Raw genomic sequence first — 16,524 nt, 5'->3', positions numbered from 1 at the left:
TTAGGAATGCTTTATGAGGATAGTATTTGGATTGGGTATGGACTGTTCCTTCCAGAAAGACTTCAGAGTGGTCCTAATTGAGATGGTCTTGATTTCCAGGAGGTAATCTTTAAAACTCTTTACATTTCTATCTCTTCAAAACTGTTCATTTTTTTTTAAAGATCAAAAAATATTAGTATTATAGTTTATATAAACAGCAGTTTGGGGACTTAAATTATAAGTTAATTATAATACCTACTGTATGGTTTTGGGCTGTTATTTTTGTAACTCTCTTTCCCAAGTTAAATCATATCTAAAAGGCAGATGATGCCTAATCATTTAGCCATGACTTTAGTCAACTGGGCAAAACCTACTTGCTCTATGTGCTTTATAAAATCTATACCTAAATTTACATGAGTAAGAATGAAGGAGATGAAATAAATGGCTTAATAATCAAGTCAGATAATGAAAAAAAAAATGGCAACTATGAAATGATTACATATATTAACCACAGAACTCCTTGTATGAAAAGTTTTAATGAATTGTGAGCCATTGGCCATTACAGAATTTAAGCCTTAATGTTTCTTTCCTATGTAGAACCAGATAATTAAAACAGCCTATCTCAAGTATGACAGAAGACCATAGTATGAATAATAGTATTGAGTGTTTGCACATCTGCATGCTTCACTAAAGTTAAGAACCAAAGAGAACGCTCCCGGTTTCCCAAGTCAACAAAGTAAATTCAATTACATATTTTTCTTTCCTGATCATAGTTTCAGTTGAAATACAACAAATACTACTTTGCCTTTCAATAGCACTTTTTATCCATCACACAAGTACTTTCCCATTATTTTCTCCTTTACCCTCAATATACTTGTGAGGTAGTGAAGGGAGCAGGGATTTTTTTTTTTTTTTTTTAATTTTGCAGATGAGAAAACTTAAGGTGAATTTAAAACTCAACCTTAGCAGCATATTGAAATCACCTAGGAAGCTTAAAAAAATCCTTATGACCATGTCCAACATCAGAACAACATCAGAATTTTAGGGTATGAGACCCTAAAAGCATCAAGATTTTTCAAAATGTAGATGACTCCAAAGTACAGCTAAGTTTGAGAACCACTGGTTTAGATGACTGACAGTCAACTTTCAGGTGCAACATCTTCTACCTGAATGCTCTCTCAGCACCAACGAAAAAGAGATTCCTTTTCCTTGAACATTGTAATAGTTTGGTTTAATATTCTCTGTACAGCTATTGGTATCCAGTAATAAAATACTTTACCAAGTTACAAATGAAGGTTCTTCATTCCCCTGATGCTCATTCTAAATATGAACCTCCATTCTATAAAATTGCAAATAGCATATTAGAGAATTTCAGTTTTGAGATAAGAATGGCTTTTTGTTAAATATTTAGGCAATTATTTGATTCTAGGTTCAATGTGCAATAACCCCATGTTTCTGTTTTCCATTCAGCACCTTCAAAACTTTGTTACAAATGAATGTTTACTAATAAGACAAAACAGAATTTATAAACAAAACTCTCGCAAACGCTCTTGGAATTGGCTATATCATACCCTGAAAAAAGACCAAGCACATAAGGGACTTTATTGTTTTATCATTTATCAATCTTCATCCTGAACCAGTTTTCTTTAAATTTTAAACTTTGCCAATTAAATTGAGTTGTTCTACACCAAGAAAAATCAATTTCTGTAGCAGCTATATTCTCTAATACATTTAACATATAGTCTTACTCTGTACTATTAAATATGGTTTTTCAGGAGGTTTCTTCTTGACATGGATATTGAAAAGGACTTTTAACGGATTTCACCTTTAAGCAACATACCAAATACACAATAAATATTTGTAAACCTGTCAGGTGGCAAAAATAAATCTTTGTTCATGGCTGAAATCCCCTGCTTCATGAGAGTACTGATAAGCATAACTCTCAGGGAGCAACCCAAGAACCCCAGCCAGCTGCTTGGTATCTCTAATTTGATTAGATTCAAAACAAAATTACGCACAGCAATAACCTAAAAGGCAAAGATTTCATCTGCCTTAGTCAATTCTTATCACAAAGATGCATCTGAAACCATACATTTATACTTTCATACGGAAGGATGTTTGTTTCTCTTATAACAAAAGAAAATCTCTGCTCATGTATGTTAGATTAACTCAAGAATATTAGTGAAATCAGATTTATTAGTCAAAAACTAATGTCAAGCTCTTCTACAATGAAACCTTCAAAATATTGCCAACCTGAAGTTTTCAGCACAAGGTATTTTATTTCAAGTCCCATGGGGGCAATTATCTATGATGAGATTAAGAACATTCTTAACCTGGGTTCAGGCTGGCACTGTTTCAGGTGGGTGAGTAAACATTTTCTTGATAACCCCAATGAAGAGTCTGAGGCTTAGATTTGTTGCCATGATGTAAACAATATAAAATTAAAAAAAAAAATTATAATATCTATAGCATTATGAAATTACAAAGTAAAAGGACCATTAATTCTCTTCCTTAGGTCTGTGACTAACAGCTTTCATATTTGAGGCCTGTAAGAGCAAATGGCAATGTTCTGTGTTGTTATGAGATACTTTCTCAGAAGGCCAAAAAATAAAACCAGATACTATAAGATGCACATTATTCTTATTACTACTGATACATGTATGATTAGAAATAGATTTGCCTTCCCTCAATCTTAAACTCAAGAGACTGAAGGATCTTTACAATAATTTTGATCATTAAAAGAAAAATAACCAGACTGTAATAGCTATGGAAACTGTAAGCCAAATTAATTTAAAAATGAGCCAATACAGCACATCTCCTCTTAATCCTCTTCTTTGTAGTTACCTAATTTTCCCTAAATGTTATTCTAATTTTGTACCATGTAGTGGTTTTTAAGAAATTGAACTAGAACAAAGCAACCCCTTTGTCCTGTTTTTGTTTTTACAGGTTTTTTTACACACTTATTATATATACAACTTTTAAAATAGCTGCACAATTTTACATCTCACTGTTAGAGAAGTGCAGTCCAGGCAGACCATGCTTCTCAATATATTAAAAATATTAAATAAAACCCAACCAGTTTCATACTTTTCTAATAGTCAAGCTGGCTGGAAAAAAGGGTCTGGAGAAAAAACAGGCAGTTGTAAAACAGGATCAGTCTTTCTTCACAAACACACTACTTAAAAATCTTGCTATTTCCTTATCTTATCCCTTTTATAGCATCTCTAAAATCTCACCTTAAAAGTTGGAAATAACACATTGCTAACTTAGAGACAAAATCTGTTGCAACATGCATATGTCAACTGCCCACTCAACCAACTGCAACCCTGAGGATTTTTCTGGCCCAGTAGAAAGAGGAAACACTAAGATAATCTCTGCTGTAGAGTTGCTTCTCCAGTTAACAATTTCATGTGTTTTTCAGGATGTTTCTTGGGCATGCATGTATGACACTGTCACTTCATGATTCTACTTTCCACAAGCAGGTATCTTCTCCATTCAGTTTTTCATCCAAAGAAAGCCACTGTCATCCATCCAAAGGTTTTCCAAGGTAAACCAAAGTCACTTCTGTGTTGCCATATACAGCAGAAACTGCTGGATATAAGCAGGCCTTTGGAAGTCCTCTAAAGGCAACCCCCAGGAACTCATATCCACGTTCAAAAGCTAAAGTCTTATCTTCCATGTCCAAAATGACTCGAATTCTTTCTCCTATCTGAAAATAGACACCAAAAGAAGGTTAGAAGAAAACTCACCAAGGGCATAGCTAGAAGAAATAAGATACAAATCAATAAGTTAAAATATTAAGAATATATAGTCTAACAAGGGGCTCAAACTCGTGACCCGCGAGATCATGACCTAAGCCGAAGTTGGACACTCAACTGACTGAGCCACCCGTGTGCCGCAATTTCTTTTTCTTTTTTTTCTTTTTAGAGAGAGTGAGAGTGCGCGTGTGCATGCAAGTGAGTGAGCTGGGGAGGGGCAGAGGGAGAGGGAGAGAGAAAAATCTTAAGCAGGATCCATGCCCAGCCAGGAGCCCTAGGTGGGGCTTGGTCTCATGACCACAAGATCATGACCTGAGCCAAAATCAAGAGTCCAACTGACTGACCCATCCAGGTGCCCAATAGTTGGTTTTTTTTTTTTAAGATGGGATCTGCATTTAATACCAAAAATTTAAATGTTCCTACTGAACAGTTCCCCCAGATTTTATTTACTCTTTGTTTAAAGGCTTTTCTTAGAAGTTTACCACTAAAATCTGTAACTTGGTATATTTTGCCAAAAATGTCTATCTAACCTTTTCAAATTATTACAATATGTATATACAACAGAATATTATTCAGCCAGAAAAAGAAATGCAATTTTGATATATGCTATAACACAGATGATCCTTGAAAATGTTGTTATGTGAAATAAGCCAGACACAAAAATATATATTTGTATGATTCTATTTATATAAAGCACCTACAATATTCAAATCGTAGAGTCAGAAAATAGAATAGAGGTTACCAGAGGATGGAGGAAAGGAGAGATGAGAAGTTATTGCTTAATGAGCATAGAGTTTGTGCTGCGGATGATGAAAAAGTCTTAGGTATAGATAGTGGTGATGGATAAACATATTGTGAATATATTAATGCCACTGCACTGTATACTTACAAATGGTTAAAATAATAAAGGTGTATGTTTTATCACAATAAAAATTACCATAATAAAAACACTCATATAACCTTTAAAGTTGACAAAACAGTTCTTCAAACAGTGTGGAACTTATATAATCATGAAGAGCCAAATCTGACCATAGGTTCTAAAGATGCAGAATAGGCTTATTAGTCATTTTATGGGCCACTGCTCTGAAACACCTGTTTGTTATAAAAACAGCAAACTAAAGCAGAAGCACAATACATCCAGTTATTTTCCTACATGGAAAAGTGCAGACAAACAAGGACAGAAGGATATTTTACTTTTATAATTTGCATCTATAAAAGGTTGTTTTATTTACATACTTGGAGGCAGAAAGTCCTAACATTAGCAATCAAAAGTCAGAATTTAATACTTCCCAATTATGATAACTCCTGCTGTTGTTACTTTCCCTCATTGTACTTCCTGTCATAGACAACTACAAACATTTACTTTTTTCTTCTCTTTGCCCAACTCATAGATTAACTAACACCCCATTTTATGGACCTACGAACATCCTAATTATCATCACCACTATTGCCACCAACAAAACAAACAACAGCAAATAGAAATGAAAAGTTAATATTTTGTTGGGTATTCATTTTGTGGTTTATTTGTATTATCTCATTTAATCCTCACATCTATCCTAGGATTTCTCCCTATTTTACAGAAGATGGAAACTAAGATGACAGAACCACTCCTGGTGAAATTTGCATATCTGTTTTACCTTTGACTGAGCATACAGCATGTACACAGCACAGAGAACAGAAAGCAAAAGTCTTACTAGCTTTAGGTGTCAGAGAGCAAAACTTGGGAGATGGCAGAGCAACTGGAAATTTAGAGGAGGAACTCCAGAAGTAATGGAACCATAAAGTGGATGAGCCCTAAATCCAAGAATTAACTCTGCCCAAATCACTGTATAATCACTGTCTTACACAGACACAGGGGAAACCCCAATAAAACCAGGCTGGTAAGATAGCAGCTAGAAGCCAAACCTCCCCCGCTGCAAAAACAAAACAAAACAAAAACCAACAAAGACATTAGCTGCTATATACCATGGGGGAGACAGAGTTCACAATTTGAAGAATCTAGGCAAGTTAACTACCTACTAAAACAAGAAAACCCACACATTTCAGAAAAAACAAAGTGATTCCTAAAAACAAAACATTCCAGTATTACTAGTATATTATCTATAATTTCCAATTTTCAATTTAAAAATGACTGGATATAAAAAGAAACAGGAAAGTACAACTCATACTCTTGGGGGGAAAAAAGCAGTCAATAGAAACCAATTCCAAGTAGGCCTACACGTTGGATTTGGTGGACAAAGACTTAAAAGCAGTTATGATAAATATGTGCAAAGAATTAAAGACAAATCTAATATTAATGAATGGACAGACAATCTCAATGGAAAAATGGAAACTATAAAAAGGAGCCAAATGAAAATTCCAGAGTTGAAAAATAGAATAAACAAAATTCACTACCCTGGCCTAATAGCCATAGAATCTATGAACTTGAAGATAGAGCAATAGAAATTACCTGATCCAAAAAACAAAGAGAAAAAAGATTTTTAAAAAAGAACACAACTTCAGAGGCAGAGAGATCAGGACAATATCAATTGTAGTCCAACAACTACATTAAATGTAAATGGATTAAACACTCAAATCAAAAGGCAGAGATTGTGAGATTGGGTTAGATTAAGAGACCCAATTATATGCCAGCTAGGAGACCCATTTTAAACAAAGACAGACTGAAAGTAAAAGAATAGGGAAAAAGAGGTACCTTGCAATAGTAAGCATAAGAAGGTTGAAGTTGCTATATTAACATCAGACAAAATAGACTTAAAGACAGTACTAAAATCTCCAACTATACTTGTTAATTTACCTATTTCTTCTTTCAGTTCTGTAAGTTTTTGCCTCATGTGTTTTAGAGCTGTTTTATCAAGTGCATATACATTTACAATTGTTATATCTCTCTATCTGATTAACTCCTTTATCATTATGAAATGACTCTAATAATAACCTTATTCTTTTTTATTATTATTTTTTACTTTTGAGAGAGAGAGAAACAGAGAGACAGAGCATGAGCAGGGGAGGGGCAGAGAGAGGAGACACAGCATCCAAAGCAGGCTCCAGGCTCTGGCATAGAGCCTGATGTGGGGCTTGAACTTGTGAATCACAAGATCATGACCTGGGCTGAAGTCAGATGCTCACCAACTAAGCCACCCAGGTGCTCCTAATATCTCTTATTCTTAAGTCTATAATTCTTTAAAATTTCCAATTTCTTTTTAATTTTTTTTAATGTTTATTCATTTTTTGAGAGAGAGAGAGAGAGAAAGAGTGCAAGTAGGGGAGGGGCAGAGAAAGAGAGACACAGAATCTGAAGCAGGCTCCAGGTTCTGAGTTGTCAGCATAGAGCCTGATGCGGACTTGAACTCAGGAACCACGAGATCACAACCTGAGCCAAAGTCAGATGCTTAACCGACTGAGCCACCCAGGCACCCCTAAAATTTCCAATTTCTTATCAGATTATTGTGTTTTAGACTCTGTTGACTCTATGCTAATCATATGGCATTTACAAATAGGAACTATAATTTTGACCCTAGAATCAAATGAGTATGGCACTAAGATAAGATGAAGAGAGTAAAAAAAAAAACTCAGTAGTTTGCCTAAATTTGCCTGTCTTATAGAAATCTCTGACATCTCCAGAGGCTCTGAATCCACAAACAGATTAATGAATAGCAGAGGGTGAATATGTGTGTGCATGTGCACAGGTACATTTCTGGGAGTGAGAAGTATAGAAAAAAGTAGGTTTGGATGTGACAGGATACAGGAAAAAGGACAATATTGCATGAGTTGGCAAACTATGGTCATTGGACCAATCTAGCTTGCAGCCCATAAATAAGGTTTTACTAGAACACAGCTATGAACACTCATTTACATATTATCTATGGTTGCTTTTGTACTACAACAACAGAGTTGAATAGTTGTGACAGAGACCATAGGGACCACAAGGCTTGAAATATTTATTACCTGCCCTATATAGAAAAAAGTTTGCCAACCCCTGATTTAGAGCAAAGACAGATAGCTCAAGGTCAATATGTATTAGGAAACAAATACAGAAATACTAAAAGATTATTAAAGTAGCAAAGAAAGGCCAGTTACACTATTTATTTTTAAATTACCAAAAAGACACACAAAGCTGCTATATAAAATTTTATGAACTTAAAACAAATTAATGATTTATGATTTGACAAAGGACCACAACTGAGAAAATACCTAGTTTCTCACCTGATATTTTGGTGCATTGTTGCACTGTGGAAAACTGCCATTGACTTCTCCGTTATGTAGTAGATTATTGTCCACCAGATTCCAGCCCCAGCTCTGGTCATCACTGCCCAGTAATGCCACATACCCTTGGCATTGCATGGGGGCTCGTTTTGTAGCAATTCCAATCACTGCCACAGTGCCCAGAGGGCCTTCCCACCACACTTCCCATGCATGGCGGCCCTCACTGAAACCAATCTTGGTCCTTGCACCATCAGTACTCTGAGCAATGGGGTTTCGATGTAAAGTAAAACCATTTTTCTTAATGTAGACATTCCTGGAGCAGTCATTAGTGCTGAAGGCATGTTGGAAAGCACGCACCTGAAAAGACGAAAAGCAGACCAAAGAAATAGAAATTTGATTTTTCTTAAACATTAAAAAGTATCCATGGTTTTAGGCTACATGTTTTTAGACAATAAAGTTATATATTTTTAAATAATACAGTATGTATTTCCAAAAAATGGCTAGTTTCAGGATGGAATACTAACAAAATATGCATGCAACATTTAAAATAACTGCTGGGGTGCCTGGGTGGCCGGAGGCTTAGTTGGTTAAGCTTCCAGCAACAGCTCAGGTCATGATATGGCAGTCTGTGGTTTTGAACCCCGCATCGGGCTCTGTGCTGACAGTTCAGAGCCTGGAGCCTGCTTTGGATTCTGTGTCTCCCTCTCTCTCTGCCCCTCCCTTGCTCGTACTCTGTCTCTCTCTCTCTCTCTTTCAAAAATAAATAAAAATTAGAAAATAAAAAATAAAATGACTGCCAACTGCTTTATTATTGATCAAAATTCTAAACTATGGTATCATTTCTCCAAATAGACTTCTTAAAATATCAAAAGATATACACAAGAATCCTTATATTTTAGAGATAATACTGAAATGTTTATGGATGACATGACGATATCTCAGAATTGCTCTGAAATATCCAGGGCTGGAGTGAGAGAATGGGTAGGGTAAACACAAAACTAGATTATCTGTATATTTAATCATTGGTAAAGCTTGGTGATAGGTTTGGGAGGTTCATTAAACCATTTCCTCTACTCTAGTTTATATTTAGTATTTTTATATCAAAAAGTTAAGGGATAGGGGCGCCTGGGTGGCTCAGTCGGTTGAGCATCCGACTTCAGCTCAGGTCAGGATCTCACAGTCCGCGAGTTCGAGCCCCGCGTTGGGCTCTGGGCTGATGGCTCAGAGCCTGGAGCCTGCTTCCGATTCTGTGTCTCCCTCTCTCTCTGCCCCTCCCCCGTTCATGCTCTCTCTCGGTCTCAAAAATAAATAAACATTAAAAAAAAAATTAAAAAAAAAAAAAGTTAAGGGATATACAGTTTTCATGCTGGCAATACTGTCATCAAAAAATACTTTTATTGAAAAGAATTTTTTTAATGTTTATTTTGCTAGAGAGCAAGAGAGCGCGTGCGCACGTGAGCATGCAGGGGAGGGGCATAGAGAGAGGGAGACACAGAATCCAAAGCAGGCCCCAGGCTCTATGCTGTCAGCACAGAGCCTGGCATAGGGCTCGAATCTACATACCACGAGATCATTACCTGAGCTAAAGTCGGACGCTTAGCCAACTGAGCCACCCAGGTACCTCCCCAAAATATTTTTTTTAATTTTTTTTTTAACGTTTATTTATTTTTGAGACAGAGACAGACAGAGCATGAATGGGGGAGGGTCAGAGAGAGGGAGACACAGAATCTGAAACAGGCTCCAGGCTCTGAGCTGTCAGCACAGAGCCCGACGCGGGGCTCGAACTCACGGACCGCGAGATCATGACCTGAGCCGAAGTCGGCTGCTTAACCGACTGAGCCACCCAGGCGCCCCTACCTCCCCAAAATATTTTAATAGAGAACGTAGTCATAGCAGTTCTAAAGTTTATGAAAAATTTTAATAACCACAAACTATGTTAGATCCTCAGCCTCCTTGCTAGCTATTACTCATACATGGAGACAGCACTACTCTCATTTTACCAAATCAAATAACCCTTTAGACGGCATCTAATTTCAAGCACTAGAATTTATAGAGATAGTCATTAAGAGCAGCTACCATAGATAGGACAGATTAGTTGATCTTCACTAATCAGTTTTGTAAGCTTCCAAAATAAGGGCAGTATGGAAATTGCTACTCTGTCTAAATAGTAAACATTTCTCATGCTTTAATAATTTAGTTTTTGATTTGTATGTTTTTTGAAAATCCCTTGGGGTGCCTGGGAGGCTCAGTTGGTTAAGCGGCCGACTTCGGCTTGGGTCATGATCTCACGGTCCGTGAGTTCGAGCCCTGCGTCGGGCTCTGTGCTGACAGCTCAGAGCCTGGAGCCTGTTTCAGATTCTGTGTCTCCCTCTCTCTGACCCTCCCCCGTTCATGCTCTGTCTCTGTCTCAAAAATAAATAAACGTTAAAAAAAAAATTTTTTTTTAAAAAGAAAATCCCTTATTCAAATGACCCCAAAGCAGCCAAAGGCTGGGATCTACTGCTTTAGTTAATCTGAGCCACCAACTCCAGAATCACAGAATTTCAGCATTAGGAAGGGCTTTAAAGGGACCTACTGCAACACAGGGATGAGGGCACAGACCTAAAAGTCAACAGGTAGTTAGAGCAAGAGTCCCAAAGAGAAGTCTTGTATCTAGCCCCTTCATCCAGTGTTCAGTTCCTATTTGCCAGTACCTCACTGCTTCATTATTACACTGTAGGGCACAGACATTAAAAAGCAAACAAACACTCTGCTTGATTCAGGAGGCTGTAATACTGAAGTATTTAAAAAAAATTTTTTTTAACTTTTATTCATTTTTGAGAGACAAAGAGAGACACAGCAGGAACAGGGGAGGGGCAGAGAGAGAGAGGGAGGCAGAATCGGAAGCAGGCTCCAAGCTTTGAGCTGTCAGCACAGGGCCCAAGACGGGGCTCGAACCTACGAACCGTGAGATCATGACCTGAGCCGAAGTCTCAGGTCTGAGACTGATACACCCAGTGTCTTAAACGACTGAGACACCCAGGCACCCCAATACTGAAGTATTTCTAAATATTTTCCTATCTGTTCCTATTATAACACACTTTTAAGCACATAAAATATCAGAACATAAGATTAAATGGGTGAGTAAAATGTCCCCCAAATATTATTTAAAAATTCAACAGATTATTATCAAGATAAGAAAATATAAAATATTTTATAAAATCATTATAAAATATTTAACTGATAATTACCTATGCCTATTCCCTAATTCTTACAAATATCAATTGCTTTTTCTCTATCCTTCGTTGTCACAATGACACTGTTGCCAGCCTCTTCTCCAAACTGCTATGACTTCTTCCTATTACTCCGGACTAATCTTTCTTCACTGTACCCTTTTCTGGTGACCACCATACCTCTGCCCCCTAAAACTCTCCTACACTCAATAATTAACTCTCTACCTAAATTCTTTCCAGACCTATTTTTCTAATACAGCACCTTTATCACATTTCATCTCAGTTCAATAACCTTTGATGGTTCCATACTAACTACTATTCTTCCTGGTTTTCAAAGCTCTCCAGGTCTGGTTCCTCCTATTTCCCTTTCTAACTTCATGTTGTTCTCCCTATCTGTAGTATCATAGCTACTTTCCTCCTCCAACATAAACTGTATCTTCTAAAACCTGAATCAGTCTTACCACTTGTAAGAAGTTATTCTAACCACGAACTACCGAATCTCCCTGATTTTGCTCTCCTAAGTTCTTTTCCACCACAGTTGGCACCCTACAACATTTAAGTCTGCATCCAACCCAACCACTTGATTCTAATAGAAAATACATTGAAAAACAACAAGAACAAAAACAATAGCAATACTAATCTCACCTAAATTGAGCAAACCTCTCTGAGTCTAAGACAGAAGAGCATAAGGAACACTATTGGAATGAAATCTGCAAAATCCAGACTGAGGGAAACTCTACAGGGTAAACAACCTGGTTTTTTCAACAGATAAGTTTCAGGAATGGGAGTTAGTAGGTGAATCTGTTGGCTAAAATATCCTTAAGAGATATATATCAGCAGTTTGCCATGAGAACCTTATACAGATATTGATTAAATAAACTGAAAATTTTAAATATAACATTTGACATTTATAAAACAATTGGAAATTTGAACACTGCATTGTTTATATTAAGGAATTATTGTTAATTTCTTTACACTTTAGGTGTGATGATATTGTGATTATAATAAGTGTGCTTATCTTTTAGATTTGGATACTGAAAAATTGAGATGAAATGAAAAATAAATATACAAACTAATAAATAAAAACAATCCATAGTTTCTTTCCCACAGTCTCATGTACAACCTAAATTTTACATTGTAACAAACACCTTTAAGACCTACTTTAGGATCTAGGTCTGAAAATCTGAGAATATATTATACTTAGATGCTAAGTATGACTGGAATTATTGATGTTCCTTGGTAACATGAAAAATATGAACTTTCAAAAAGAAGACAAATCCTAAATAGACCGGCAATTCCAAATACTTTCCAGTTTTATGCTATCCCACACCTGTCCGCATCCTCCTCCCAGTTACCCAGGCTCCCTGGAAATCCTATCTGACTCTTCTTCCTCATCTCACCCACTCTCAGTTAGCTGTCCTATATGGATTTGTTCTCTGCAATAGCTCTCCCAGCCATCCTCTTCTCTCCTCTACACACTTGTTCAGGTAGGTCTTAGGTACCTCTGGTATAGGTACTAACCCCCGTTCTGTCCAATTCATCTTATGGCTAAGTTTTTCTAAAGCACAGTACTTATCTGTCACTGCTCTGTTCAAACTTCTATGGTTTATAATAGTAGAACAAAGCCCAAACTATACACTGAAGGCTACATGCCAAGGACATCCATGATGAGTTTCAGCTTACCTTTATAATTGTATTTTCCACTACTTCAACTCAATCTCACTAGACCCTATATAAAGATAGAAATCTTTAGCCTTTCCTCTAAGCTCCAAACTGTAACAGCTGCCTATCTGAAATCTCTCAGATGTCTCAAAAACACTGTAAATTCTACTCTACCAAAATTGAACTCACTGCTATTTCTCCTAAATCTAGCCCAGGTGATTCTCATATTATGTAAGCTAGATATCTAGGAGTCATTCTTAACACCTCCCTCTTTCTCACCCCTATTTCAAATCTATTACCAAATCCTGTAGGTTTTACTTCCTAAATCTTTCTTGTTTCTCCCCATCTCCTCCACTACCCACTTCCTAGCGGATCTATCCATATTTCTAAGGTCCCCCTCCAATCTGTTCTCCATACCAAAGTCAGAAATAACCTCTTAAAAATGCAAAAAAAAAAAAAAAAAATCACATCACCAATCCCCACACTCCTAACCCCCTCTTGCTTCTAATCCAAAATGGCTTCCCTGTAGTTTGGCCTCACTCCACCTCTTCCATCTTCTCTCAAACCTGTCTCACCTTTGCTCTGATTCAGCTACACTGATGTATTCTCTGTCCCTCATAATCATCAAGTTCTGTCCTGGAAGTCTTCTCTCTCCCCTTGGCTTTATTGTTCAGGTCTCAGGACATGCATTATTTCCTCAGAGGAAAGCCTTTCTTGACCTCCATACCTAGGTCAAATCCTCCATCTCTGACATTCAGAGCACTGTGCACGTCTCTCTCCTTCATAGCACCTACCACAGATGCAATTTTACAACTGTGTATTTGATTAATATCTATTTCCCCTCACGAGACTCTAAGCTCCATAAGCAAGGCATCCATTAAGAGTTTTGTGTCTGTTTTTATTCATCATTGCATCTGCAAAAGTGAGCATAGTGCCTGGAGATCACCCTTTTTAAAGTAAACATATATGCTGTGCAAAGCCTTTGCTTTCCTCTTGTCCTACTTTTTTCAGAGTATCTCTTCTTAGTAAAATGTTCAAATCCTCCCTATCTTTAAAATTCAGATCAAATATAATCCCAACCTCAAAGCCTCTCCAAGCCTCCACTCAACTTGTAAATCTCTCCTTTCACTGAAATTCTAATTCTAGTGTGTGTGTGTGTGTGTGTGTGTGTGTGTGTGTGTATACTGGGAGTATACGTTTTATATATATATATATGTGTACATATATATATATATATATGTGTACATATATATATATATATATATATATATATATATGTCACAGGAGCAATTTCTATCATGTGTTAATTATTTCTATACATTTTTCTTCTCTACTTGACTGAGGACTTCCTTACTAGGGTCTCTGACTTCTTTTGAATTAATCTTTTTATCCTCAAGACATTCTTCCTGTGTCCTGCAACATCTGAACGAACATATGATTAGTAGAAATCTACAATACCTATCATGGGTGTGGTAGAAAGACAATATAAAGTATTAAAAACCTAAGAAACCTAAAATATCTCTGGAAGGATACAGGTAACACAGGTTACCTCCAAGAAGGCAAACTGGGTGGCTGGCAGACAAGGGCAAAAGGCAAGACATTCTGCTTATACTATATTGCTTCTTTTGCATGTTGACTTACATGAACACACTAACACATACTTTCATATGAATCCTGCCTCATGTAAATGTATCTTTTACAGACCAATTACAAAAATGTCTTAAAGCCTACTTTGCCTGATAAAACTGCAATGTTCTGCATGCTACTACATAAATTACAACTAGTATCCACTGAGCATCCACCATGTACAAATATTGTCCTAGTAAATTAATGTGTTGGGGCACCTGGGTGGCTCAGTCGGTTAAGCACTGACTCTTGATTTCAGCTCATGTCATGATTTCACATTTCATTTTGTGAGATCGAGCTCCACGTCCAGCTCCGCACTGATAGCCCAGAGCCTGCTTGGGATTCTCTTTTCCTCTTTCTCTGCCCCCCTCCCACTCACTTGTGCACGTGCTCTCTCTCAAAATAAATAAACTTAAAAAAAATTAATGTGCTATTTCACTTAATAGAAAAAAACTAATTTGATAGTTGACATACTTAATTGCAACATTCCTTATCTTATTAAACTAAAACCTGCTTTATTACAGAAGAATAAATTTTACATCTATTTCACACAAGGAAAAAAATTTTACTTTACTCTGACTCCCCCTTTGGCAGTCTAGCTTTAAAAAGGGTATCTCCTTTTTTTAGTTATTAATGTATTTTTTATGTTTACCACATTCTAGGACAGACTTCATCCTCTCTCACATATGCTCTTGGTGACTGCTATACTTAATAGCTGTTATCCATCCAATTGAATTCAAACTCGAGGTCTTTGTTTATATTGCCTGAAGAATCTTCTCAGCCCTACCATAACCTGTTACTTGAAATTTTTATTTGTATATGAAAAAGGCAGGAATGTGCACAAGAATCTAGGGGGAAAAGGCATCAAAACCAGAATCAGCACATAAGATGACACACAGAATAGAAGAGGCACACCATCAAGGTGGAACTATGAAAAAGTTGGCAGGGAAGTTAGCCAATAGTGGAACAAGGCAGTATTAGTATGGTTAAATGGTGCTGACGGGGAAGGGGAGAGGATGTTCTATTCAAACCTGTAATTTGAAAGTTAGCAGGATGTCTAGGACTACACTCACTTACAAGTCTGAAACATAATCGAGGGAATGAAAGAGAACTTAGGCGAAAATAGAATAAAATAGTTATAAATCACAGCTTGAAAAGAGTGAGGTGAACGTGGGGTGAAAGCAAAGATCTTAGAAATCCAGCCGGTGTTAAGGCAGCTAAGATGATCTAATAAAAAATAGGAAAGTATTGAATGGTACAACAATGGGGGTGGTCTGTCTTTATGGGGGAAGTCTGTGGAAAGTGGAATGAGTGATGGAAACCAGTAACTGGAAACTATCTGGTCCTTTAAAAAGTGTATCACGGAAGTGAGGGGGGTAGGTTTAAGGAGCAGAACTTCAAAGAGAAGAGAGGATCTTCATGGAGGGGGACGTGAAGTAAGGTACAGACTGCAGCCGTGCAAAGGCGGGATGGTGAGGCGAGGCGTCTGAGTCAGAGCTCAGATGAGAAGCACTGAGATTGAGAGCGGCGCAGAGAAGCGGGACTGGGGGCAGCGGCGTGGCCCGGGGCTCCCTCACCTTGGCCTTGTAGCTGGGCAGGTTGCAGAGGATGTCCGTGCGCAGAGCCTCTTCTGCCAGGCGGCGGGCGCAAAGGCTCCGCCACACCTCGCTGTTCTCATCACCGTGCAGGCAGCGGTACCAGTGCTTGCACACCAGGGCGCAGCTCCGCAGCTCGGACAGCTCCAGGTAGGAAAACACCAACTCCAGCACCCGGCTGGGCAGCCGGCCCCCTGCGCCCGCGGACCCGGATCCCGAGCCGCCGACCGCGCCGCCGCCGCCGCTACAGCCAGCGCCACCAGAGGCTCCGCCAGGCCCCGGGGCTGGTGCCGCCATCGCCTCACCAGCCGGCCCAAGGGCCGCCGCTGCCGCCGCCTCTTCCCCCCGTCTCTGCTGGGGAGGCCAAGCCTCGCCTTGAGACCGAAGCACCTCGCTCACCGCCCCTTTCACAGCCAACCACCGGCCCTCCACCACTCCCGCCCCTGCCCGGGGGCGTCCGCCGCGCGCCCCGCCTCACTGAGGGCAGACGCA

At 38.2% G+C, this 16,524-nt stretch overlaps 1 protein-coding gene across 1 annotated transcript; it reads right to left on the bottom strand.

Moving 5' to 3' along the window:
* Nucleotides 1-496: 496 nt before the first annotated feature.
* FBXO45 (F-box protein 45) lies at nucleotides 497-16,329 on the bottom strand. Its single transcript, XM_045502469.1, has 3 exons — nucleotides 16,015-16,329; nucleotides 7,938-8,294; nucleotides 497-3,688 (listed from the first exon to the last, which is right to left on the bottom strand). Exons 1-3 carry the CDS (start codon nucleotides 16,327-16,329, stop codon nucleotides 3,503-3,505), a joined length of 858 nt encoding a protein of 285 aa, XP_045358425.1. The 3' UTR covers nucleotides 497-3,502.
* Nucleotides 16,330-16,524: the final 195 nt, after the last annotated feature.

This window comes from Leopardus geoffroyi, chromosome C2 (assembly GCF_018350155.1).
Source record: "Leopardus geoffroyi isolate Oge1 chromosome C2, O.geoffroyi_Oge1_pat1.0, whole genome shotgun sequence".
Taxonomy (NCBI): Eukaryota; Metazoa; Chordata; class Mammalia; order Carnivora; family Felidae; genus Leopardus; species Leopardus geoffroyi.
The sequence above is the reverse complement of the archived record's forward strand: the minus strand, read 5'-3'. Positions and strand labels throughout refer to the sequence as shown.

What these genes read in the sequence shown, in the direction of transcription:
- FBXO45 (XM_045502469.1), bottom strand. Translation starts at nt 16,329, where the DNA reads ATGGCGGCACCAGCCCCGGGGCCTGGCGGAGCCTCTGGTGGCGCTGGC. An exon ending in TGCCCAGCTACAAGGCCAAG is followed by an intron (nt 8,295 to 16,014) that starts GTGAGGGAGCCC and finishes TCGTCTTTTCAG; the next exon opens with GTGCGTGCTTTCCAACATGC. An exon ending in ACAATGCACCAAAATATCAG is followed by an intron (nt 3,689 to 7,937) that starts GTGAGAAACTAG and finishes GTCTATTTTCAG; the next exon opens with ATAGGAGAAAGAATTCGAGT.